The 26,085-nt window shown below is 45.4% G+C and overlaps 1 protein-coding gene across 4 annotated transcripts in view; it reads left to right on the forward strand.

The window, feature by feature from the left end:
• Nucleotides 1–26,085, forward strand: part of aadat (aminoadipate aminotransferase) — a 118,718-nt gene that overhangs the window by 54,798 nt on the left and 37,835 nt on the right. For all 4 annotated transcript variants that reach the window (XR_005942885.1, XM_041187012.1, XM_041187011.1 and 1 more), the window contains exons 8-11: nt 5,577–5,659; nt 10,460–10,556; nt 16,992–17,053; nt 20,516–20,580. Coding sequence is in view for 3 of the 4 variants with exons in the window: in XM_041187012.1 (XP_041042946.1) it covers nt 5,577–5,659; nt 10,460–10,556; nt 16,992–17,053; nt 20,516–20,580 (307 nt within the window). In the remaining variant the exon portion in view is untranslated. The remainder of the gene's footprint in view (nt 1–5,576; nt 5,660–10,459; nt 10,557–16,991; nt 17,054–20,515; nt 20,581–26,085) is intronic.

Raw genomic sequence — 26,085 nt, forward strand, 5'->3', positions numbered from 1 at the left:
ATTGTCGTTGACATCTTTTGATGATCTGCTTCTATCACTGCTTGTTTGTCCCTACAACCACAGCCCCCCCCCCACCTCTCTGTCTCTCTATCTCTCCGCCCCCCACACACACACCTTAAACCAGCTTATATTTCAGCTCTTTCCTGGACTTGAACTCAAGTTCTGTCGAAGGGTCATGAGGACTCGAAACGTCAACTCTTTTCTTCTCCGCCGATGCTGCCAGACCTGCTGAGTTTTTCCAGGTAATTCTGTTTTTGTTCTGTCTTGAACATACTCACTGACAGAGCATCCACAGACCCGTAGGGTAGAGAATTCCAAAGAATGTGGGCTTGATACTGGACTGGTCACTGAGAGGGTTTCTTGCCAGGTGACTATGTCTACCTCCCTGTCAGAGAGTCCTTTTGCGAGTAGCTCAGGTTCTGCCCTGGATTGGCCTTCATTTTTGAGCTGGTATATTCTTGCTGCTTGTCCTGTTTCTCAGCCCTGTTGCTCCTGAGAAAATCCATTTTCCAGTGGGTTTTTACTACTTGCAGTGGGAGCCTGGTGGCCGGGTTTCACCTTCTTGACAGCATCAGTTCGTGGATTTTCAAGTTGGAAAACCTACTCCCTCCCTGGAACACACCCCACTTTACAATTCAGTTTCAGAGAGAGAAACTTGGGTCGGAAACAACTGTGCTAAACTTAAACAAGGGTAATTACAATGGAATGACGGCAGAGTTGGCTGGAGTGGACTGGGATAGGATTTTAGCAGAACAGATAGTTGATGAACAATGGCAGACGTTTAAGAAAATAGTTCATGACTCACAACAAAGATATATCCCCCAGTGAGGAAGAAGGATTCAAGGAAGGGGAAAAACCAATCGTGGTTAACCAAGCAAGTTAAGGACGGTATCAAATTGAAAGAAAAAACATACAATGTGGCAAAGGTTAGTGGTAGGCCAGAGGATTGGGAAAGTTTTAAAAACCAACAAGAGATCAAAAAAAAAATGAAGAGGGAGAAAATAAACTTTGAGGGTAAACTAGCAAGTAATATAAATATATAAAAAGGAAGAGAGAGCCCAAAGTAAACATAGGCTCCTTATAGAATGAGGCTGGGGAAATAATAATGGAGAACCAGGAAATGGCAGAGGAATTGAATAAATACTTTGCTTCAGTCTTCACGGTAGAAAATACTAATAGCATTCCAAAAATACTAAATAATCAAGGGGCAAAAGGTGGGGAGGAAATAAATACAATAACTAGGGAATCTAATGGGGCTAAAGGCCAATAAGCCCCCTGGACCGATGGGTTGCATCCTAGGATATTAAAGGACCTAGCTACTGAGATAGTGCATGCACTGATAGTAATCTTCCAAGAGTCCTTAGATTCTGGAAAAGTCCCAGATGATTGGAGAATGGCCAATGGCCCTTTATTCAAAAAGGATGGGAGACAAAAAAACAGGTAACTATAGGCCAGTTAACTTAACATCTGTTGTTGGTAAAATGTTGGAGTCTTTTATAAAGGATGTAATAGCAGAGCATTTAGAAGCACTTAACCTACTCAAGCAGAGTCAGCATGGCTTCATGAAGGGGAAATCATGCCTAACATATTTATTAGAATTCTTTAAGGAGGTAACAAGCAGGATAGATAAAGGGGAACCAGTAGACGTAATATATTTGGATTTCCAAAAGGCGTTCGATAAGGTACTGCACACAAGGCAACTTAATAAGATAAGAGACCATAGTGTTGGGGGTAGTATATTAGCATGGGTAGAGGATTAGCTAGCTAATAGAAAATAGAGTTGGGATAAGGAGGGCACAGACCGGAGTGATGAAGTCCCAGCTTTCAAACTTCCATAGAAAATCTGGACAACCCTCAACCACTTGAGGACTGGCGGAGAAGGTGGGGCCACTTTGTCCACAAGTAGAACATGAGCAACAGCTCAATTTGTGACTGTGACCATCTGTTATGCCGCAGCAGATTTTTGAAATAATCGGGGAGTTGAGGGCTAGGAGGAGTTGGCACAAAAGAGGAGTTGAGGCCTGGGGTAGATCAGCCATGATCATCTTGTGTGTGCCAGGCCACGAGGGGAACTTGATCGCGCTTTCTCAACGATTTTGCAATTTGTATTTATTTCGAGAGACATGCCCTGAATTCAGAAGCAATAAGTCCACCAAAACTCTAGAGATTTTTCAAAAAACTAATTGTAAAATATTTATTAACGAAAGAAAATATTTCAAGCACATGCATAGGTTTAAAATTTATTAATATAACAACTCCTAAAATTCCTAATTAACCTGGCTCCCAGTTACACTCCCTTTAAGGCAACGGTCCAAAAATAGATTTCAAACAGATCCAGCATTTTAACATATTACCTTGGACAGTGGAATTCAAAGTGGCTTTCTCCAGCTTTGGTTTCTGTAGACAGCAGGCTTTTTAAAAATTAATTCCTGGGATGTGGGCATCGCTGGCTAGGCCAGCATTTATTGCCCATCCTTAATTGCCCTTGTTCAGAGGGCATTTTAAGAGCCAACCACATTGCTGTGGGTCTGCAGTCACGTGTAGGCCAGACCACAAATGCACAAATGCTAGAGGCTTCTCACACTTCTGTTAGATCTTACAATGCTTTCCTCGACACCTAGCCTTATTCTCCTTTATACATGTTTCTCCCTATTAATGTGTAAATTCCATTGTTTCTATATGTCTTTGGAACTTTGACCTTTCTCATAATTTAACCTTTTCATGGTGCTACTATTCTCATTAACCTCTTTGATATTGAAATCCCCTACATCTATCTAAAACTTCAAATTCCTGTCACATTTTACATGCTAAGACCCCAACCATGTTTACTCATTAGCATGTTGAAGACCCTTCTACACCTTCTTTTGATAACTTCAACTTACAGTCTGCTCGGCTACAAGATGTAATTAAATCACACACACAGCCAGACCTAACTATTTACCCCTATAAACCTACTTTATAATGCACCAGAAAAATAATATGAAAATTATTATACTCTTATGACACCATCCATGTCAGACTATCTGACTCCTGACCTGAGAGATCTACTCTGGTGGCATCAGAACCACCCACACTGCATTAACTTAAGCCATAAGACATAGGAGCAGAAATTAGGCCATTCGGCATTCAATCATGGCTGATAGGTTTCTCAAACCCATTCTCCCGCCTTCTCCCCGTAACCTTTGATCCCCTTACCAATCAAGAACCTATCTATCTCGATCTTAAATACACTCAATGACCTGGCCTCCACAGCCTTCTGTGGCAATGAATTCCATAGATTCACCACTCTCTGGCTAAAGAAGTTTCTCCTCATCTCTGTTCTAAAAGGTCTTCCCTTTACTCTGAGGCTGTGCCCTCAGGTCCTAGTCTCTCCTACTAATGGAAACATCTTCCCCATGTCCACTCTATCCAGGCCTTTCAGTATTCTGTAAGTTTCAATCAGATCCCCCTCATCTTTCTAAACTCCAAAGCCATCTGAATGGATTGTTAACCTCGAACTATACTTCCCCAGCCAGATAATAATTTAAAATATGTTATATTGCCCCTGTGAAGCACCTTGGAAGGCTTATTACGTTAAAGTTGCTATATAACAATAAGTTGCTGTTGTGTTTATGTAGTTCCTTTCACAACCTTCAGATTTCCTTCGGATTTCCCAAAGTGCTTTGTGAAGAGTTTGTGTAGAGCTGTGAAAATCGGGTTCATAATTCATATGTTTTAAAATAGAACTCTGACTTCCAGGAATTAAAGTTTTAATTGTAAATAACAAATGGGGGCATCTGACTAAGAAACTGATAAGCAACCCTGAAGCAAATGCAATTAAAACAGCTTGAAGTTTATTACAGTTAAAAGCTAACCCGTGTTTATCTTACAAGGTCAGAGTTGATAGTGGGGGGGGAAAAATCTTTACTGATTTACTATTTACTGATAATGAACCATTTCTGATCCAGGGTGTTTGTCCTCATTTCCGTAAAATAAGTTAATTCTGAAAATGAGGTTCGTAAGACTCTATTAAAGATTATTCCTGTGGGTTGCAGAATCAAAGAGTTCTGTTGAAGGTAAACTAATTTATTTGCTTTTCTGTTTGTGCCCATATCAAAGCATACCATGTTGTCATAGAGACGGGCTGTGGAGGTGTAAGATCCTTTTGTTTAATTTATCTGTGTGTGTTTACTGACAGAGGCAAGCAGTTCAGTTTGGGAACAGATAGTGCCAGTTGCAGACTTGGCCTTGTGTACACTGCAACTCAGAGTGGGGAGAGCAAAAGGAGATGAATGTTAGTCAGGCCTGAATTTAAGCAGAGAAAATACTAACTTTATTGTAAACCACATGGAATACAGGTCAGGGCTACAGTTCAGTTTGGAACTTATGAGGGGGAAAGAAGCCGGAGTGTTTGCCTAGTCTGAGCTGGGGGGAGAAGTCTACAGCAGTGCTCATAGAGCCTTGTGGCAGAAAGCAGTTAACTTGAATAGTTAACTTAGAAAGCTCCTTACAGGAACTATGAGAATGGACTGGGAAAGAACAATCTATGTGTGTCCAAAGCCAGGATAAAGAAATGAAGAATCCACAGCAGTGAAGACTTTAAAGAAAATTGAAGGATCACTTAGCCAAAAGCTGATGGATGGATCTCCACACAATTTTTCCCTTGGGGAATAACTGGAATGCTAAGGAGAATTAAAATAAATTCTGGAGGGCTGTGGCATACCTTTTTGGTTGGTCCCAGGAAAAGTGAATGAAATTCAAGATTTCACAAGAAAAGAAAACTCTTGAGGGGGCGGGAGGAGAAGTAAGAAGTAAAACTGAGTTCATAATATACATTGTTGCAAACTATAGTGTTGTTAATGGTGTTTTCTCTGTTTAATTCTTTTTTGATATACAATATATTTGTTTTTGTTTAAAAACGTAAAATCTTGTAGCATAGTTCTGTCGGTTAATTGCTGGGTGCTTGGATTTCTTCTTTAGACTTTAATGGCCCTTAACATGGTCACAACAATAGTCACTGTTGTAATATAGAAACATAGAAAATGGAAGCAGGAGTAGGTCATTTGGCCCTTCGAGCCTGCTCCAGTATTCAACATGATCGTGGCTGATCCCCTATCTCAATGCCATTATCCCGTAATCTCCCCATACCCCTTGACGCCTTTAGAGTCCAGAAATCTATCTATTGCCTTCAGAAGACAAGACAATTTGCAAAAAGCGGGCTGCCACAAATTGGAGTGTGATAATGACCGGTTAATCTCTTTCAGTGATGTTGATTGAGGAATAAACATTGTCCAGGACACCAGCAAAAGTTCCCCCGCTCTTGTTCAAAAAGAGTGCTGTGGGATCTTTTATATCCGCATGGCTTAACATCTCATTCGAAAGACAGTACCTCTAACTGTGCAACACTTGCTCAGTACTCCACTGGGATAATCAGCCTAGATTTCTGTGCTTAAATTTCTGGATCTAGACTTTGAACCTACAACCAGCTGACTCAGGCGAAACTCAGCACTACCCACAGCTGACACACTATGAAGGATCTTCATATTGTTCTGAACAACTGATTAGAGCTGTTTTGTGCTTTGCATTTGATTTTTCAGCCTTGGATTCCATCGTTTCTTTCTTTGGATGTTGATGGTCGGGTAATCAGGACAGATTCCTTCTCCAAGATCTTGTCTTCAGGGTAAGGCTGTTGTCTCTCTCTTTTGCTGTTGTCACGGACTCACTGGGGATAGTGCGCTGTAATATCAAGCCCCACTGCTCCCCGAGCCATATCAAATGTGAAAAGTTTGATCAACCCACTTAATTGTTTAATTTAGGTTGACAAAATATAAGCACTAGGTTTGTAAACTTAATAAGTAAATAACTGTTTACTGAACAAATTGTCTTTAACCAGTGGCAAAAAATATATGAACTGCTAATTTCTAACTCTATTACCTAAACTCTATCCCTTCTTAAATTCCTAAAAACACACACATACAAGACACATAAGACACACAAAAACATAGATTTTAAGGATAGGATAAAGCAGTACCAGAGTACAGGATTCAGTGGCTTGATTTTGATCGCTGTCTTCTAAATTCCTTTCAGTTCTTTGTTGATGACACCAGGTGGTCTTCCAGTACTTTCAGTCTTTAATTCACTGGTTGAGCATTTGCTTTTCAATGTCTCCAACGGTGATTTTTCCCCTTTTCCTCTTGACAGGGGTTTTCAGAGAGAGGTTATAGAGATATGAGTAAAAAAAAGCCAACTAGCTAATATTGTAGAATTACAGGAACCTTACACACAGAAGACAGAGGTTTTAGGTTTTTTTCCTTTCAGGCTATGAGCTATTCTGCTACACTGCTCTCACATAAACCCTGGTCACCTGGTCAGGAGCCAATTAAAATGTTGTTGCCAAGCAGTTCCCCATTAGACCAGGCTCCTCCTCAGCACCATCCTGTCTTTCATGGCACACTCTGTTCCAGGACAGCAACATTGTATATATCCCTCACACTATTCCAGAAGACATGTCCTTCAAACTACAGCCATTGTAATTTTAATCCACAGTCCAAAAGAAATCAAAAGATATGTTCTTTACACTATTAATGAAAGTACCTGTCTAAGCGTGTAAAGTTAAAGCGCATGGGATTGGGGGTAGTGTATTGAGATGGATAGAAAACAGATGGATAGCAGACAGGAAACAAAGAGTAGGAATAAACGGGTCTTTTTCCAAATGCAGGCAGTGGCTAGTGGGGTACCACAGGGATCGGTGCTGGGACCCGAGTTATTCACAATATATATCAATGATTTAGATGAGGGAACTAAATGTAATATTTCCAAATTTGCAGATGACACAAAGCTGGGTGGGAGGGTGAGCTGTGAGGAGGATGCAGAGTTGTTTCAGTGTGATTTGGACAAGCTGAGTGAGTGGGCAAATGCATGGCAGTTGCAGCATAATGTGGATGAATGTGAGGTTATCCACTTTGGTAGCAAAAACAGGAAGGCATATTATTATCTGAATGACTATAAATTGAGAGAGGGGAATGTGCAACGAGACCTGGGTGTCCTGATACACCAGTGGCTAAAGGTAGGCATGCCAGTGCAGCAGGTGGTAAAGAAGGCAAATGGTATGTTGGCCTTCTTAATGAGAGGATTCGAGTACAGGAGCAGGGATGTCTTGCTGCAGGGCCTTGGTGAGACCACACCTGGAATATTGTGTGCAGTTCTGGTCTCCTTATCTGAGGAAGGATGTACTTGCTATAGAAGGAGTGCAGCGAAGATTTACCTGACTGATTCCTGGGATGGTGAGACTGACATATGAGGAGAGATTGACTCGGTTAGTATTATATTCGCTGGAGTTCAGAAGAATGAGGGGGGATCTCATAGAAACCTATAAAATTCTAATAGGACTACATAGGGTGGATACAGGAAAAATGTCCCTGATGGTGGGGGAGTCCAGAACCAGGGGTCACAGTCTGAGGATACAGGGTAGGCTATTTAGGACTGAGATGAGGAGTGGTTTCTTCACCCAGAGAGTGGTGAGCCTGTGGAATTCGCTACCACAGAAAGTAGTTGAGGCCAAAACACTGTATTTTCAAGAAGGAGTTAGATATAGCTCTTGGGGTGAAAGGATATGGGGAGAAAGTGGGAGCAGGCTGTTGAGTTGGATGATCAGCCATTATCATGATGAAAGGCGGAGCAGGCTCGAAGGGCCGAATGGCCTACTCCTGCTCATATTTTCAGTGGACTGCCAACCTGTGACGCCTGGTGAGAGACACCCAGGCAGCCTACACCAACACTGCTGTCTGCCCAGCCGAAAGAAATTCCTGACCACAGCCAGTTAGATTTTAATGAGCAGGGCAAGAGCCACAACCAGGGCTCTCTCCTGACTCGAGGTGATGCCTCGTTAGAGTCAAAGGACTAGATTTTCGGGTCCCGCTGAGGTAGGAATGGATGCAAATAGGGTGCGAAAATAGCGGTGCCAACCAGCGTGCTGATTTCATGATGCCATTCACAGCACCAGCAGGATCAGGGCTGGCAGGGATAAATGATTAGGCTAACCGATCATGTTAAGGACTTTATTAAGGCCAATTAATGGGGGGGTTAACTGGGATTTTTCAATTGGCTTGCAGTTTTCTGCAACAGCGAGGGACAGTTTAAGTGCCTGAAGGTGGAGCCTAACCAGAGCTTTATAAATGTTCTTCCCTGTTTTTGTACTCAATACCTCTATTTATGAAGCCAAAGATCACACATAATTTGCTAACTACTCTCTCATTATGTCTTGTCACCATCAAAGATCAATGTACATAGATCCCCGGGTGCCTCTGTTCCTACACACTTTAGATTTGTGCCAAGTTTGGTATAATTAACAAATTTTGAAATTCTACTCCGCATTCCAAGATCCAAGTCTTTTATAGATAGCAAAAAATAACTGTGGTCCTAGTACTAACTCATTTGCAACACCACTGTCTGAAAAACAACCATCTACCATGACTCGCTGCTTTCTGTCCTTACCCTTTTTTTTATCCAATTGGACACCGACCCTTCTATTCCATAAGCCTCAATTTTATTCACCTGCCTTTTATGTGGTTCCTCAAAGACTTTCTTAAAATCCATATTGACAACTTCCACCGCATTCCCTTCATCAGCCTTCTCTGTTACTTCATCAAAAAATTCAATTAGATTAGTCAAACATAATCTGCCCTTTACAAATCCATGCTGACACTCCTTAATTAACTCAAACCTCTCCAAGTACCTGTTGATTTTTTCCCCTGGTTATTGTTTCTAAAACCTTATCCACCATTGATGTTAATCTAAGTGGCCTGTAGTTGCTATGATTGTCCTTACATCCTTTCTTGAATAATGGTGCCGCATTTGCCACTCTCCAATCCTCTGGCACCTCCCCCCCATATCTAGGGAAGGTTAAAAGATTAAGGCAAACCCTTCTGCTATCTCCACCCCTACCCCTTCAGCAACCTCGGATGCAAGACATCCGGGCAAGGTGACTTATTGACCCAAGGCATAGTCAGCCTTTCCAGTAGCTCAGCTCTTTCAATCCTCACACTGTCCATTGCCTCCACTATCTCCGCTTCTACTGATATTTTGTCAGATTCGTCTTCCTTAGTAAAGACAGCTACAAAGAACTCATTAAGTATTCTAACCTTGTTCTGTGCCTGTAAGCATATATCACCCCCTGTCTCCCTAATAGGACCTACTCCACCTCTTGCTACCCGTTTACTATTTACAGACCGGTAGAAGATTTTGGGGTTCCCTTTCATGTTGGCTGCCATTCTATTTTTCATATTTGTTTTTTGGTCGTCTTATTTACCTCTTCACCTCCCCTTTAAACCAATTGTATTTGACGGGTTCTTGCTTGAAGAATTCACCTGACATGCATCATACGCCTCTTTTTTTTTTTGTTTAATCAACCAAATCTATAGGTTTCTGTAAGGGGCATTGTGTTGGGTGTCGCATATGGAAATTTGGAGCTTTTTTACAATAAGTCATGAAGCTGAGAAATGCAGGTTAAAGGGCTCAAAGCAACAACAACTTGCATTTACATAGCACTCTTAATATGGACTTCAGAAGAATATTATCCAGCAAAATTTGACACTGAGTTACATGCACTCGCATTAGAAGAGATGAGCAAAAGTTTGACCGAAGAAGTAGTTTATAAGGAAGGGTGGAGAAGTTCAGGGAAAGAATACCAGTGCTTAGGGCTTTGGCAGCTGAAGGCATGGATGAGCGATGGAAATTGGAGATGTACAAGAGGCCAGAAGTGGAATATAGATATCTCTCAGGGTTGTAAGAGGTTACAGAGATTCCCATCACAGCAGGGAGGGATTTGAAAACCAGGATGATCATTTTAAAATCAAGGCATTGCTGGATGGGCAGCTAATGTAGATCAACACGGCAAAGGCTTTCTTTAGTTTCCCAAGATATTTCCAATCTTTGTTGAAGTAACTTACTTCAATACCAGATCTCTAACATTGGACACTGCACTGAACCTTTATTCGTGTTTGACGGCAAGGCAAGAGGGCCATTCATGAAGCCTTCCCACCATGGACTTCATCAGGGTGGGGGCAGGAAGGCAGTGCCAACCTCCGCCACCCCCCTGCCCAATTAAATGCCCACCCCACCATCTAATTCGCCATGGGGGAGGGCATTAAATTCCCTTGTTGCTTCATCTGTAGCCATTTCAAAGGCAATGGTTTCCATTGGAACAACTGTTAGGACACAACATCAAATCCATTCAAATAAGCATCTTAAAACACCAGTTGGTAAAGTTTGGAGTAAGAGACTTTGTCAGGGTAATTTTGCGGAAGAGTTCAATTTAGACTTTGTATGCCATATCGGAGGAAGAAATGGAGTGGTGTCCATTGAGCTGCTTCAAGTAATGAACATAACTTCCCCTTCCTTTCACTTAAAAAAGAAAGGAACACGTAAAAACAAAGGGCAGCAAATATTTGAAGCATCTGATCTTGCTCTTGTGTTTGAATAGGTTGAGAATAGGATTCATAACTGGTCCCAAACCGCTCATTGATCGAGTCATTTTACACATTCAAGTTTCCACGATGCACGTCAGCACCTTCACTCAGGTAAGTTCGTTCCTGACTGATATCAAATTTAAATCAAAAGGATAAGTTTTTAACAATCAATGTTGGTGAAAAGGAACAGATTTAATGCCCATTTATTTTTATTTGAACATTTGTCCCATATTATGGGCTAATAGCATGGGGTGAATTCGGGCTCTGAATAGGGATAAGAAAAAACCATTGAACCTGTCCCAGTGGCATGGTGTGACTTTCACACATATTATTTTATCCCACCGACCCCAGCTCCCCCCACAGTCGTGGATTCAACTGTGTGAGGTCATAAACCAGAGAAGGAGACAAAAAGAGAAGGAACTTGCGTTGAGAGTGAATCAGCAAGACCTCAAGATGGCTCAAAGCACTTTCCAGCAAATGAAATACTTTTGATGTGTAGCCACTGTTGTAACGTAGGAACATTTTTTTCAAAAAAACTCTTAAGGGCCCCATTTAATGGAGGCCACAGGAGTCTCGTCAGCTGGCTGGCAAGGGCCAGACGGCGCCTCTTCTTGGCGGACCATCCCCAGGAACAAGGATCCCGAAAGGTGCCAACTGCCTGAGGCCCAGAATCATCATGGACCCAGGCCACAAGTGAGTTATGGTGGGATGGAGATCACAGGGTGGTGTGGGGGGAGTCAGCAGCAAGCGGGCCCCTCTCTCAGCTTCCCGATACCAGGCCCCTCGATCAGGCACTGAATGCCCTGGAAAGAGGGCATACCCCTCACCAAAAGCTTGTAAGCAACCCCGCCAGGCTGGCTTGTCATGCTCCCAACAAGGCAACTACCCCACTCGCCACTGGATGAATGCCAGCAGCAATGGGATGAGGCCCTTAGGTGGGCATTAAGTGCCCACTTAAGGGCCTCAATTGGCGCTGGGGTGTGAAGGCCATCCACGAGCCTTCAGCCACAGACTTAATCAGGGTGGAGGCGGGAAGACACCAAGATCCCCACCTGCCACCTTTCTGCCCGATTAAATGCCACCCCCCCCCCCCCCCCCCCCCCCCCCCCCCCCCCCCCCCCCCACCACGAAACTGACTTAGTGCTGACCACGTGATCTTCAGGAAATCACAGCGACAAGTGCCATTAGCCCCAATTCATTTGGCTTGCTTTTGGTATGCAGTGATGCTTGCCACTTCTCCAGCCTTCTGAATGCTGACAGAGAATTTGCATTTGTTACATATGCCATCAACTTAGTCTGGAGGTCACCGATTCTCCATGAAAAAAAGTGCCTCGTGTCATCTGAACAAGTTCCATATTTTCACAAAATAGTTCCCTAGGCCTCCTTAACCTCTCTAGGTCAAATAGAACCAAAGCTAATCCCTTCCCTATTTCCAAGTATTATACTATGCCATTTCATTCTTCAAGCTCCCAACAGTGACATACTTTTTAGTCAACATATTTTGGAATTTCACCTTCCGACCAGCCCCCTCCCCACTGCCCTCCACAAAAGCTGGTGATCCATTCTGAGACATGGCATCATCCATAGTGGGTCTATAGCCTTGAGAGGTGGAAAAACGTTTGGGGTTATTATCCAGACACATTCCAAGTCTGCTTAAAGAGCAAAAACTCAATAAGGTGTCATCAAAATGATTTAATAATAGCAGTCACCTACATACCCACCGCAAGTGATGAACATGGTGATCTTCACCTTGAAGGACAGACGAGAACCAATCTATCATCTATGTGTTCTTTGCAAAGGAGCTGCAAGAAGTGGATGCTTAAATGTTACTGGATTTTTATTTAATCTTGATGGATAGGATCAACTAAATGGACTTTGCAATGCCGGAAGTGCACGGGAACAAGTAATCGATTGCCTCAAAAGATAAATTAGTGGCTCTGTCTGATTCTGCAAAATGTAGATTAGAGTTGCCAAAGACAAATTGCTTAACTAAATAGTCAATTGACTAACGTGATCAATTGGTTTCAGTGATTGAGTAGGTGAATAATCAATCCATCATGAATACAGAGACCCAGGGTAATGTTCTGGACCCAGGTTCGAATCCCACTATGGAAGATGGTAGAATTTGAATTCATTCATAAACCTGGAATTAAAAGTCTAATGATGACTATGAAAAAAACAATGAATGCATGATCTCTCTTGACAGACCACTTAAGCATCCCATCAAACAATTCATTTCTTCGTATTAAATAACGTGTTCAATTATTTTCACAGTCATATCATTTTACAGCAAATGTTTTGTGAGAATCCCCCAATTTATTTGGAATATATACATTTGCAAAAGGCAGAATGACTCAAGTTACTAACCCAAGTTTAGAAAATGGGAAGTTCATCCATTCTCATTTATACAATCTCTGTGAAAGTAATTGAAACATTTGCAGCAAGAGGAAGGGGATGTCATTCTATACATCTTGCAAGTTGCTTGCTTTCAACCCCTGCTGTTCAAGTACTCAGTCACAACCCTCTCCTTCTCAAGCCAGTTATACTCAGCACCTGGAATGAACAGTGTTATAGACTTAATTTTCCAGATAGGTTTCTCATAAGAAGCAATGAACTTTATTTACAGGGCTTCAGCAGCAGTTACACGCTTCCATCAAGATCCGCAACCAGACAAAAACTACCCCCCCCAAAGGTTCTCCACGCTTCGGGCTGATTCATTCACGCTGTCACGTGGTACCACACAGTATAATGTGGCTTAAAGCTACGGTCGTTACATTCCTTAAAGCTACAGTTGCTACAAACAGTGTAGAGTGTAAAGAATTCTTCTGGTCACCAATCTGTAGTAGGAACCACCTGGAAGTTCCCCTCCAAGTTACTCACCATCCTGACTTGGAAATATATCGCCGTCCCTTCACTGTCGCTGGGTCAAAATCTTGGAACTCCCTCCCTAACAGCACTGTGGGTGTACCTACACCGCATGGACTGCAGCGGATCAAGAAGGCAGCTCACCACCACCTTCTCAAGGGCAACTAGGGGTGGGCAATAAATGCTGGCCCTGTCAGTGAAGCCCACATCCCATGAATAAATTTTTTAAAAATCCATCTGTGAAGATTACCTCAGCTACTGCTGAAGGAACAAGTTGGCCATTTTGTTTAGAAAGTACCAAACAAAGAGAATCCTCATGAACAAATTTACAAACATGTTGATAATCGCAGGGATTTCCGGCTGTTGGCTCTATCAACAAGTCAATTCAGTTTCTCGTTGGAGTTGATTTGTCAGTGCCAGTCTCTCCCTGTGCCTATCTACTTTGCCCCTCCTGCCCTGCCCCGATTTGACTTCCATCTCAAACAAGTTGGGCACTCTCACCCATGCCTTTGTTACCTCCGGACTATACTCAGAATGCTCCCCTGGCCTACCTCCCACCTACCGCCCCCGGTCCTCCAAAGCTTGACTGCCAGTATCCTGACTAACCCCAATTCTGCAACACCCGTTGCACCTGTGCTCATTGATCTACATTCGCTAGTTTATTTTTAAAATTCTCATCCTTGTTTTTTCATATCACTCCATGACCTCACCTCCCTCTGTCTCTGTAACCTCCTCTAACCCTACACCATTCTACGATCTCAGTGGCCCTCTAATTCCCGATATCCTTCCCTCCTCCGCCAGTGCCAGCCATACAGTGCCAGCCATACCTGCAGCTGCCGTGCCCTGAGCTCTGGAATTCCCTCCCTAAGCCTCTCCACCTCTCTCTTTTGAATCATTCCTTTAAAACCAAGTGTTTCTACCAAGCCTTTGTTCACCTGTCCTTACCTCTCCATATGTGACTCAGCCGAGCATTTTACTTGATGTACGCCTGTGACCTTTTTTTTGCCGGACAGTTCACAAAGTTACAGGTGTGACATAAACGCAAGTCGTTGTTATTTTCCTGCTGGGACCTGAGTGAGGTTAATATTTATCCCTCATCAACATCATTTTTTTTAATTATCTGGTCATTACCACATATCTTTGTGAGAGCTTGCTGTGCATTAATTGGCTGCTGTGTTTCCTACATTACAACAGTAATGATTCTTCAAAGGTATTTCATCGGCTGTAAAGTATTCCTGAGGTCATGCAAGGTGCAATATAAATCCAAATCCTTTTTTTTTTTGTTCTCATTCTGCGCTGAGCTCAGGAATCTTTAACAGATTTTCCCTGAGTCAAAAGGCCTTTCAGATTGTGTAACAGAACATTTATGTGAGTAACTCGAACCCCACCACTCCTCAGCCATGGTCACTGAGCCTGTTTACAATTCAGTCCACCCACCTTTCTCAGATTGTTTCATTAGTTACCATATATTACACAGTCTGATCTTTACCTCAACGGTCTATATTTCATTGCTGACTTTGACTTCAGGCTGACGTGGACTTTAAGGTGACGACTTAAGGCTGACGTATCTTAAGGCTGACTTTGACTTCAGGCCGACACGGCCTAAAGCTGACATGACCTAAGACTGACATAATTGAAGGACACCTTGGATAAAATTACGTAGCATCATGAATGTAGAGTTCATAAAATAATTAAGAACTAAGCATTTGAGTATTGCTGAAAAAAGAGACACGTCAAAGCATTTGTTTCATTCATTGACAACAACATCGACAGAGCGCTGTGACTAGTCGTCTTCTGTAACAGTTGAATTGGTGAGAAGATGTACCTTTGGAAACCCTCCAGAGTCTGTATGAAGGTCAAACACTTAATCAGCTTTCTAAAAAGCAGCAGATTCAAAAGCTGAAGGATTGATTTTCACAATCAGATCAGGTCTCGTTATCAACACTCACCCTTTCTGTTAGACATACGACAGTATCATCTATTTATGAAGCACCTTTAACATAATGCAGGGTCCCGAGGCATCACAAAACAAAATATGACACCAAGTCATATAAGGAGGTTTTAAGGCAGATGACTAAAGGGTTGGTCAAAGATTTCGGTCTTAAGAAGTGTCTTAAAGCAGGAAAGGGAGGCAGAGGGATTTAGGGAGCTTAGAGCCGAGGCAACTGAGAGTACAGCCACCAACGCTGGAGCAATTAGAATCAGGGGAGGCCAGAATTAGAGAATCGCAGATATCTCAGAGGTTCGTGAGACTGGAAGAGATTCAGAGCTAGAGAGGAATGAGGTCATGGAAGAATTTGAAAATAAGGATGAAAATGTTTAAATCGAAGCGTTACTTAACCAGGAGCCAGTGTAGGTCAGCGAGTACAGAGGTGATAGTTGTACAGGAGCTTAAGACCTGAGCAGCGGAGTTTTGGATGACCCCAAGTTAGTGCAGGATAGAATGTGGAAGGTCAGCCTTGAGTGTGCTGGAATAGTCAAGTCTAGAGGTAACAAAAGCACAGATGAGGACTTCGGTAGCAGAAGAGCCGAGGCAGGGGTGGAGACGGTGATATCACGTATATGGAATTATGTAGTCTTAGTGACAGTGCAGATGTGCTGTCAGTAGCTCATCTCGTGGTCAAGTACGATACCAAGGATGAATCACTTCGGCTTAAATCATGTCTGGCCTAACATCCCTAATTTTAAAAAAAAGCTAGCATGTTTGTGGTCCTATTCTTGGGCTTGCTCCTCCAGCTCCAGTGGGTGTGGCTGATCCTCACTGGCCTATCACCCCTCATTCAGACAATCTGTCCATCAATCATACTTTATCAGGGGCAGGATTTCCTGTTCGGTGTGCAGGGGGCAGGCCACACACCCCCAACTGGTAAAGTGTCGCACGGTGACGTCGGGCGTGTGTCCAGGCATCCATTCCGGTCTTTCGTTTTGCAGGCGCTCACTGAAGTCGGCTGCGAGCCCGCCGAACTGTCAAAGGCCTGTTAAGGCCATTAGTAAAGTAATTAACCAAATCGACAGGGCTTGCCCATCCAGTCTTAAGGTTGGTGGGCAGGGCAGGTGAAGAGCCCAGGCGGACTTCGCATTTTTCCTGTAACCTCATCCACGGGCGGGATGAGGTTTCATGGAGCGTTTATTAAATTAATAAATATTGTTCAAACGTTTGATAAACATGTCCCAGCTCGTGTGACGCTGTCACATGAGGGTACATGTATAAATGATTTTTAATTTTTTTTATTTTGAAGTTGCAAATTGAACTTAACGCTCCGTGCCTCAGTGAGTTTTCTGCGCACATGAAAGAGAGCAGGCCCCGACTCTCCCCCCTCCCCCCGCCCGCAACAGGTAGCGCTGAGCGCTGCCGGGCGTGTGTCACACTGGGCGGGCCTTAATTGGCCCTCCTACGTAAAATGGCGGCACGCAGCCAATCGCGGGTGGCAATCGGCTCCACACCCACTCCCAACCAGCCCGCCCGACAGGGAGAAAACTCTCCCCCAGGAAACATTAACGGGGGGTATTGGGCAGGGTGGAGGGTGCAATTGATAACTTAAACCCTCCCAAAGTAGTTGGGGTAGTAAGACTAGCATAAGCTTAATGTTGCAGAGAGAAGTCAAACTTGTTCAACGCTAGGTGTTGCTGCTTACTTAAGCATTACAAAGTGTGTACAACTAATCTATGTTCCACTTATAGCTCATGGTTGCGCAGCTACTTCAACAGTGGGGACAGGATGGCTTCCTGAAGCATGTTGACAGGTAAAAATTACACCGTAACATTGGCTCTTTTCTGTCTCCTAAGTAATAGGATACGATCAGTGGTTTAGCTGGAGGTTTATATTTAATTCTACTTTTTTCTAGCTTCTAAAAGCAAAAAATTGTTCCTTTTTGAGCAGAGAAGGTTAAAAGGAGACTTGAGACATACGGACATACAAATTATGGAGCAGGAATAGGTCACTCAGGCCCTCGAGCCTGCTCCATCATTCAATAAGATCACGGCTGATCTGAATGTAACCTCAACCCCGCATTCCTGCCTACCCCCGATAACCTTTCACCTCCTCGTTAATCAAAAATCTATCTAGCTCTGCCTTAAAAATATTCAAAGACTCTGCTTCCACCACCTTTTGAGGAAGAGAGTTCCAAAGACTCACGACCCTCAGAGAAAAACATTTCTCCTTAGCTCTGTCTTAAGTGAGTGACCCCTTATTTTTAAACAGTGACCCCTAGTTCTAGATTCTCCCACAAGAGGAAACACCCTCTCCACATCCACCCTGTCAGGACGCCTCAGGATCTTACAGGTTCCAATTAAGTCGCCTCTTACTCTTCCAAACTCCAAATTATGATCGCTGCTACCTGGGGGTGCATTCACTAGGAGGTTATCAATTAATCCTATCTCATTGGTCAATACCAGGTCTAGTATAGCCTGCTCTCTGGTTGGCTCCAGAACATGCTGTTCTAAGAAACTATCCTGAAAACATTCTATGAACTCCTATCAATGCTACCTTTGCCCATGATTATTCTGGCAAGCTCCCGTTATTACTTCTTTTTCACTCTGTCCTACTGTGTAGTTACAGTTAGGGGGGGTCCTGTACACCACTCCCATAAGTGACTGCCTGCCTTTATCATTCCTCATCTCAACCCAAACCACTTCTACATCCTGGTTTCCTGAACTTAGGTCATCCCTCTCTAATGTGCTAATTCCATCATTAATTAACAGAGCCACCCCTCCACTTTTCTTAACTTCCTGTCCTTCCTAAATGTCACATACCCTTCAATATTCAGCTCCCAATCTATGTGATCCTGTAGCCGTTTCTCTGTAATGACTATCAGATTGTACTTATTTATTTCTATTTGCACATTTTGTTTTGAACGTTGCATGCATTTAGATACAGAGGCTCTAGTTTTGTCCTTCTGTTATTTTTATAACGTTAAGCCTTATCTGCTGATTTACTCTTAGATTTGTACTCTCTGTCCCTTCCTGTCACAGTCTCCATTTCCCATATCAATACCTGTCTCTCTTGCTTTGTCTCTACTATTTGGTTTACCACATCTTCCCAAATTTGATCCCTTGCCCCATTCAGTTTAAAACTCTCTCTACTTCCCTAGTTAGGTGGGTCACGAGGACACCAGCCCCAGCACAGTTCAGGTGTAGACCGTCCTAATGGTACAGATCCCACTTTTCCAGTGCCAGTGCCCCACAAATCAGAACCCACTTCTCACACACCAGTCTTTGAGCCACACATTCATTTCTCCAATCTGATTTGTACTATGTGGATCAGGTAATAAGCCAGAAATTATTACCTTTGAGGCCCTGCTTCTTAATTTGGTGCCTGACTATGCAGAGCCTCCGACCTCATCTTGCCCAAGTCGTTGGTATCTACATGGACCATGACCACTGCAAGTTCCTCTCCAGCCCTGAGCAGATGTCCCGAACCCTGGTACCAGGCAGGCAACAGAGCCTTCTGGACTCTGGCTCTTTGCCACAGAGAACAGTGTCAATCCCCCTCACTATACCGTCCCCTACTACCACTACATTCCTTTTCTCTCTCCCCAATTGGATGGCTTCCTGCACTAAAGTGCAATGGTCAGTTTGCTCATCCACCCTATAGTCCCCACTCTCATCCAAACAAGCTGAGAGAACCTCAAACCTGTTGGACAATTGAAGAGGCTGAGGCTACTGCACTCCTGACCTCTGAGTCCCCTTACTTGCCTCACTCTCAGTCAGACCCTCCTGTCCCTGACCACTAACCTAATCAGAAGACCCTATCCTAAGTGGTGTGACTGCCTCCTGGTATAAAGCATCCAGGTAACTTTCCCCCTCCCTGATGTGTCGCAGAGCCTGCACCTCAGCCTCCAGTTCAATGACTGAGCCAAAGTTCCTCAAGCCGCAGACACTTACTGCAGACGTGTTTGCCCTGGGTCACAATTGGCAGAATTTTACACTCGGCGTGTGGGTGTGTGCCCAACACATCCGAGCGTAAACTGACACGCGATGACGTGGGGCATGCGTCCCGCTGTCATCACGCACTCACGCAAAATTTCATTCGGTGGGCACATGGCCAACACCGGCCGATAAATAAAAGGCCTACTAAGACCATTAACAATGTTATTAACTTGAAATTTACTCTGCCCGTCCAACCTAACAGTTGTCGGGCAGGCAAAAAGGCAAAGTGGCTTTTACATTTTTTAGGAAACCTCATCTTGCCCAGTGTTATCCAGCAGCTCCCACATGTGCAGCCTTGACAGATCACCCGGCCTTGCCATCCTTAATGTGTTTTAAATAATTACTTCCTTATATTAGCCACTTATTTATGTTGCTTTCTTTTCAATTGTATTAATTTTACCACCAAATGGCCTGCTATTTTAAACTTTAGGGATAGAATAGAACTTACCCACTTCCCAGAGACTCACCAAACAGCTAGCTCCTTTCCCTTTAGTAAGAATAAGAACTAATTTCTGTAGGGTGAGAAAGATAGAAAGAGGAAACGAATGACTCCTTCTCTGAACTCCCCTCTCACCAAACTCCAAGTCTTCACTCAGTCAGCTCAGTTGCCCTCCGTTTGCCAAGGCTGCACTAAAGAACCCTGAATTTATAGTAAATTGAACTGGAGCTACCGTAACCAGATTCACCCAGTTAGCTGATTAACTGCTCAGCTCCTATGGCTGAGAGTGAGTTTACCCTGTCTAAACTGCAAGAAAGAAAGAACTTAGCCTGCTTACACAGTGCTTTCCAGTCACTGCTAATTACGGGCTAGGTTAGATTTTAAGAGCAAAATTTAAGAACAAAACGAACACTTAAAACTCCCCCTCTCACCGAACTCCACATTTTCACTCAGTCGGCTGCACTCCGTTTTCAAAATCATGAAGGTTTTTGACAGAGTGAATAAGAAGAAACTATTTCCAGTGGCGGAGGGGTTGGTAAGCAGAGGGCACAGATTTAAGGTAACTCGCTGTGAGTGGGCGCGAGTTGTCAACTGGGCTTGAGACCCCAGAAGGGATGGTTAGTCTGAGATTTGTTCAAAGCAATGATAACAAAAGTGATTTTTTTTTTTTAGAAGCAATACTTCAATGAGGAGGTGTGTGTGTGTGTGTGTGTGTGTGTGTGTGTGTGTGTGTGTGTGTGTGTGTGTGTGTGTGTGTGTGTCACAGAAGAGTTTGTGAGAACATAAAAGATATTACTGACTGATTTGAACTGCTTCTTTTCCATTTGTTTTACAACAGTGTGGTGCAGTTTTATATCAGGCAGCGAGATGCCATGCAGTCCTCCGCTGAGAGGTGGCTGAAAGGTAAAACTTACAATGATAAACCACCATCCAAAACACCATGAACGTTTACAGAACTGCTTTAATGTAGAAAAAAAAAATCCCAAGGTACTACGTAGAGGATTCAGAGTTACATGTAAACAATCGGCATCATCTTAACCGGGGTCCTCCTCGCTCCCTCTTCCGGGAGGGGTGAGGTGGGAACACGGTGGGGGGGGGGGGGCACAATTTCTCCCATTTGCATATGAACGTACGAATTAGGAGCAGGAGTAGGCCACTCGGCCCCTCGGACCTGGTCTGCCATTCAATAAGGACATGGCTGATCTGATTGTAACCTCAACTCCACATTCCCGCCTACCCCTGATAACCTTTCACCCCCTTGCTTATCATGAATCTATATAACTCTGCCTTAAAAATATTCGAAGACTCCATAGGGGTACCGGTACTTAAATGTGAATTAAGCTAAAATTTGATGGATATCTCCATCAAATTAAATTAAAATTTGGTTCCGGGCATCGATGAAGAACTCCAGTCCCTCTAGTGCCCATGGGTCACAGAAAGTCACAAGCACACCAATGGGCACCAGATGATCCCACTGAAGGGAAACGCAGATATCGACATAGCTACAAAAGAGGCGCAGGCAGCTGGGTCCAAACAACCACCTCGACTACCCGCTGGCCGAAGTGGGACCAGGCCCAGGAGCAGTCCTGTGAGGTGGTCCTTCAACTCCCCTCTGAAACAATTGGCCAAGGACTGGGGATGTGGGACTGAAGTGTAGCCAGAAATTGAGGAGTAGCCCCTTCAAGCAGTGGAAGAGGGGCTGCAGCTCTTGCACTCTACATATACAAGGACTCATCCAGGCCTCAGAAATTACAGGCGGCCTGGGAGTCCGCGAATCTGCTTAAAAATCAGTTGGATGGAACAGCTTTGTCTGCACCAAACCCCCACAACAACAACTTGTATTTACGCAGCACCTTCCTCAAGCATTCTAAGGCACTTCATAGGAGCATTATAAAGCAAAATTTGACACCAAGCCATAAAGACATAAAGAGATATCAGGGCAGATGGACAAAAGCTTGGTCAAAGGAGCAGGTATTACAGGAAAGTGGGATTTTGAAGAAGATTCTGAGGGGACTTGACAGGGCAGATACCAGGGGGATGTTTCCACTTGCTGAGGAGACTGGAACTAGGGGACACAGTTTAAGAATAAGAGGTCTCCCTTTTAAGATGGAGAAATTTTCCCACGTAATACTCCATCTGCCACATTTTGCCCACTCACTTAACTTTAACTTAGGCCATTCGGCCCATCGGGCTTGCTATGCCATTCAATAAGATCATGGCCGCTCTGGTTATGGTCTCAACTCCACTTTCCTGTCTGCCCCCCATAACCCTTGACTCCCTTGTCCATCAAAAATCTGTCTAACTCAGCCTTAAATAAATTCAATGACCCAGCCTCCACTGTTTCCCAGGGAAGAGAGTTCCACAGACTAATGACTGAGAGGAAAAAAACTCTCCTCTTAAAAGAAAAGCAGTATATTATTTAAATGGAGAGAGATTGCAAAACTTGCTGTTACAGAGGGATCTGGGTGTTCTGGTACATGAATCACAAAAAAGGATCTTATATGTTTCAATGAAGGTCACAGCCCGAATTTTACTCATGGGCGCAATCAGGTCTGTGACCGGTCGGGAAATCGGTGGGCTGCCCATGATCGGCCCCCAACCGCGATTTCACCCTGGCTGACCGATTCAGGCCCGTCCAGCATGAAACGCATCTCCACGACGGTCGGGAAGGGCCAATGACAACCCAGTGGCCGGTTTAAAGATGGCACAGGCGGCTCCTTGAAGGCTGCCCGGGAAGAACGTACCCTCTGCATTGTGAACGCTGAAGTTATGGCAGCAAGTGCGGCCGGAGACGTCAGGTGGGAAGGCAGGTCAGGTGGGCACTCGGCCCCCCCCCCCTCCCCCCCGTGGTTTTCAGACGAGTGGCTCGTGGTCCTCCAGAAGGAGGCAGCTGCCAGGAGGGACAGCCTTGTCCACAGAGATGGAAGGAGGAGGCTGCCACACCTGATAAAAAGGGCTTGGGAGGAGGTGGCAGCGCAGGTCAGTAGCCACCGACATCGTGCAGAGCACATGGGTAACAACCCGCTGCGCTCGGGAAGGGTGAGTACCGTGTTGGTGTGGATCAGTGTGTTGAAGTGTTAAGGTCTTGCCTTCCTCCCCACCCGTGGAGCTGAGGGATGTTAGAGTCTGAATGCCAACTACCAATGATGCTGGAGCTGGCCAAGAGGGTGAGCCCTGGCTGCTTGGACTGGATGCCTTGCGGCTCGAGGGCCACGACTCGGATGTGCCCTGCAAGGTACTCCTCAGGTGGGGTTGGCCAGGCTGCAATGGGGCTGCAGGTAGAGAGTGGACAAATCAAAGCTCCTCTGTCCTTTCAGGGGAAGACGAGCCATAACAGCATTGAGAGGCCACAGACAAGCAGAGACCCTCAAACCTCCTAATCCTATTCAGATTTGAGCAGGAGCCCTTGGAACTGCAGAGGCAGCACACACCTCGGTCAACCGTCCGTGGAGAGGCTGGGGTGTCAGAAGAAGGTAAGGTTGCAGTGCACAGAGATGAGAGTTCCGGATGGTGCAAACATTCTTGTGTAGTCTCTTCATTGATGGGAGCCTCAAAATTGGATTCCCCGTTGATCACTGAAAGATGATGGCATCATCGTTGATCATTGAAAGATGAGGGCACCATGATGCAGATCTCCATTGTCTCACTAGGGTGCCTGGCATGCACAATGACAGTGTGATGATTTAAACTAATGACATGTTGTTGTTCTCCCTTAGACTCACCACCACACACCCAATCGCAGGACCCCAAAGAACCACCCCTGACGCCAGAGGACCACCCGGCTTCATTTGCACCTGCATCACACCCGCTCTCTGAACCAGGCACCAACGCAGATACCAGCACCTCAGTGGGCACTAGATCTTCAGCTAGAATGTCGGAGCACAGCGGTGAGAGCGCTTCACACTCGCTTGAGGAGCAGGCGGAGGCAGAGTGTGCCCAAGGCACCGGAACTTGGAGGACGGCTGGAGACCAGGACAATGCTGGGTCAGAGGCAGATGATGAGCCTCTGGAGCCGTCCATTAGGCAGCAGATGCTGGATGTCCAGCAGGACCTGCGGGAGGATCTGGCGGAGATCCATGAGGGTATGGGTGCCATGGTCTCCGTGATGGAGGAGTCCATGCGGAGCATAAGCACTGCGTTGACCCTCATGGCTGAGCACACTGCCTCCTCCAGTGAGGGAGTGGTGACTGTCATGGAGAGGCAACTCCTGGGACAGAATGAGGGGTTCCTGGGGTTGCGCTCGGACCCACAAGCCCTCACACAGGCAATGACCTCAGCTGGTCAGTGCCAGTGTGGGAGATGGATGAGACATCCAGTATCCCAGCTAGGTGCCCGTCTATCAATGGCGAGCAGGGAGATCCAGAGTGACCTCACATTGGCGCATGAGTTGCTTGTTGTCTCTGTGAGCTCCTCTCAGGGCACTCTGGATGAAGGCAGCAGCTCCTACACCCCTCTGCCAGTGACTGTGGCATCTGATGAGGCTGCATTGACCGGGGAGATGCCAGCCATGGCGCTGCCTGCTCCCTCCCAGGTGGGGCCAGCACAGGTTCCATGAGCCAGAGGACGACCGCCAAGGTCATCAAGGCCAACAGGACACCAGAGTCAGCAGCTGCCTCCAATGACACTGCCAATAAGGGGGGTGGGGGGGGGCGCCTAGACGTTGCACTCGCAAACACAAGTTTAAGGCACCATGAGCACAAGAGGCACTGGTCATGGCTGACCTTCTGTTGTGTAATGTTTTGTTTATGTTTACTGGTCTGGGAATTAAGACCAGAGAAGGTGATGTTAATTTTTTTGTTTTTGTCGTCATGGTCTGAGTGTGTTTCACCTTTTTTATTGGTGCAGGGTACACCAGTATGTAATGCTGCACATGAGTGGCTCCAAACCTTATTGCACAGGCACTGAGCAGACTTTGGGTTCAAATGAAAGGGTCATTTCAGACATCTGGGATGGAGGCCGCAGCCCAGGCATGAGCTGGAAGCAGATCTTTGGCAGCCTAGCGGAAGGAGCATTAGATCAAGGCCTCCCTGGTGTCCCTGCCTCCCTGAAGGATACAGAGATCTGCCTCCACCCCCTCAGCGTTCTCCTCACCGTGATCCTCTTCTGACTCACTACTGGATTCATCCTCTGTAGCCTGTGGCCTGTGCAGCTGTGTCAAGATCCTCTTCCTCCAGTGGGTCCCTCCATTGCCAGTGCCAGATTGTAGAGAGCGCAGCATGCAACCATGATCGGAGAGACCCGCTTTTGGGGGGCTATTGTAGTGCTCCCCCTGAACAGTCCAGGCATCAGAAGCACATCTTCATAAGACCCATGGTCCTCTTTATCACCGCCCTTGTAGAGGCATGACGCCTATTATAACGCTGCTCTGCCTCTGTTCTTGGGTGACATAGAGGCGTCATAAGCCACCTTTTCAACAGATAACCCTTGTCACCCAACAGCTATCCATCCAGTGGGGCTGGGGCACTGAAGAGCCTCGGCACCTGGGAGTGTCTCAGGATGTAAGTATCATGGGAGCTGCCTGGGTACCTTGCACAGACTTGTAGAATCAGCATCCTGTGATCACACACTATCTGCACGTTCATGGAGTGGAAGCCCTTCCTGTTGACGAAGGCACCGGGCTCACCTGCCGGCGCCTTGATGGCCACATGTGTACAGTCTATAGCACCCTGGACACGGGGGAACCCGGTAATCATTGCAAAGCCTCCGGCTCGCTCAGCCTGGCTGGCCTCATCCGGACTGAAATGAATAAATGTCAGTACCCGCCTGAACAGAACTTCAGTCACCAGCTTGACACAACTGTGGACAGCTGATTGGGAGACTCCACAAAGATCCCCTACTGACCCCTGGAAAGAGCCAGAGGCACAGAAGTTGAGGGCAATTGTGACCTTCAGCGCCACTGGCATGGGGTGTCCACCCACACAGTCGGAGCTGATCTCAGGGCCGATCATCTGTCAAATGGAGGTCACTGTCTCCCTGGAGAGGCGGAGCCTCCTTCGGCATTGCACCCCAGACATATTGAGGTGGCTACATCGGTGCCTGTAAACCCTGGCAGCAGGATAGTGGCATCTTCTGCGGCCCCTTCCGCCTTGGACTACCTACTGGCCCTGCTCCCCTTCTGCCTGCGCCTCTCCTCCCACAGGTCCCTCCCCTGGAAGCTGCACTGGGACACCTGGCCTCCTCTCTCTTCTGCACTTCTCTTCCTCAGAGGAGGTACCTCCAGCGGAGACCACAATCCCCATCACCAGGGTAACAGAAGGCTGTCTGATACCTGGAAGGGCCCACACGGTCAGAATCCTCAGGGGGGCTTGGATACCCCAATAGGTCCTGAAATGAAGCCTGGAAATGTTCAGGATGAAGCTCAGAACTGAGATGAAGTTGTCAAGTTCAAATAAGCCGCCAGCAGCAAAC

Source organism: Carcharodon carcharias, chromosome 4 (genome assembly GCF_017639515.1).
Source record: "Carcharodon carcharias isolate sCarCar2 chromosome 4, sCarCar2.pri, whole genome shotgun sequence".
Taxonomy (NCBI): Eukaryota; Metazoa; Chordata; class Chondrichthyes; order Lamniformes; family Lamnidae; genus Carcharodon; species Carcharodon carcharias.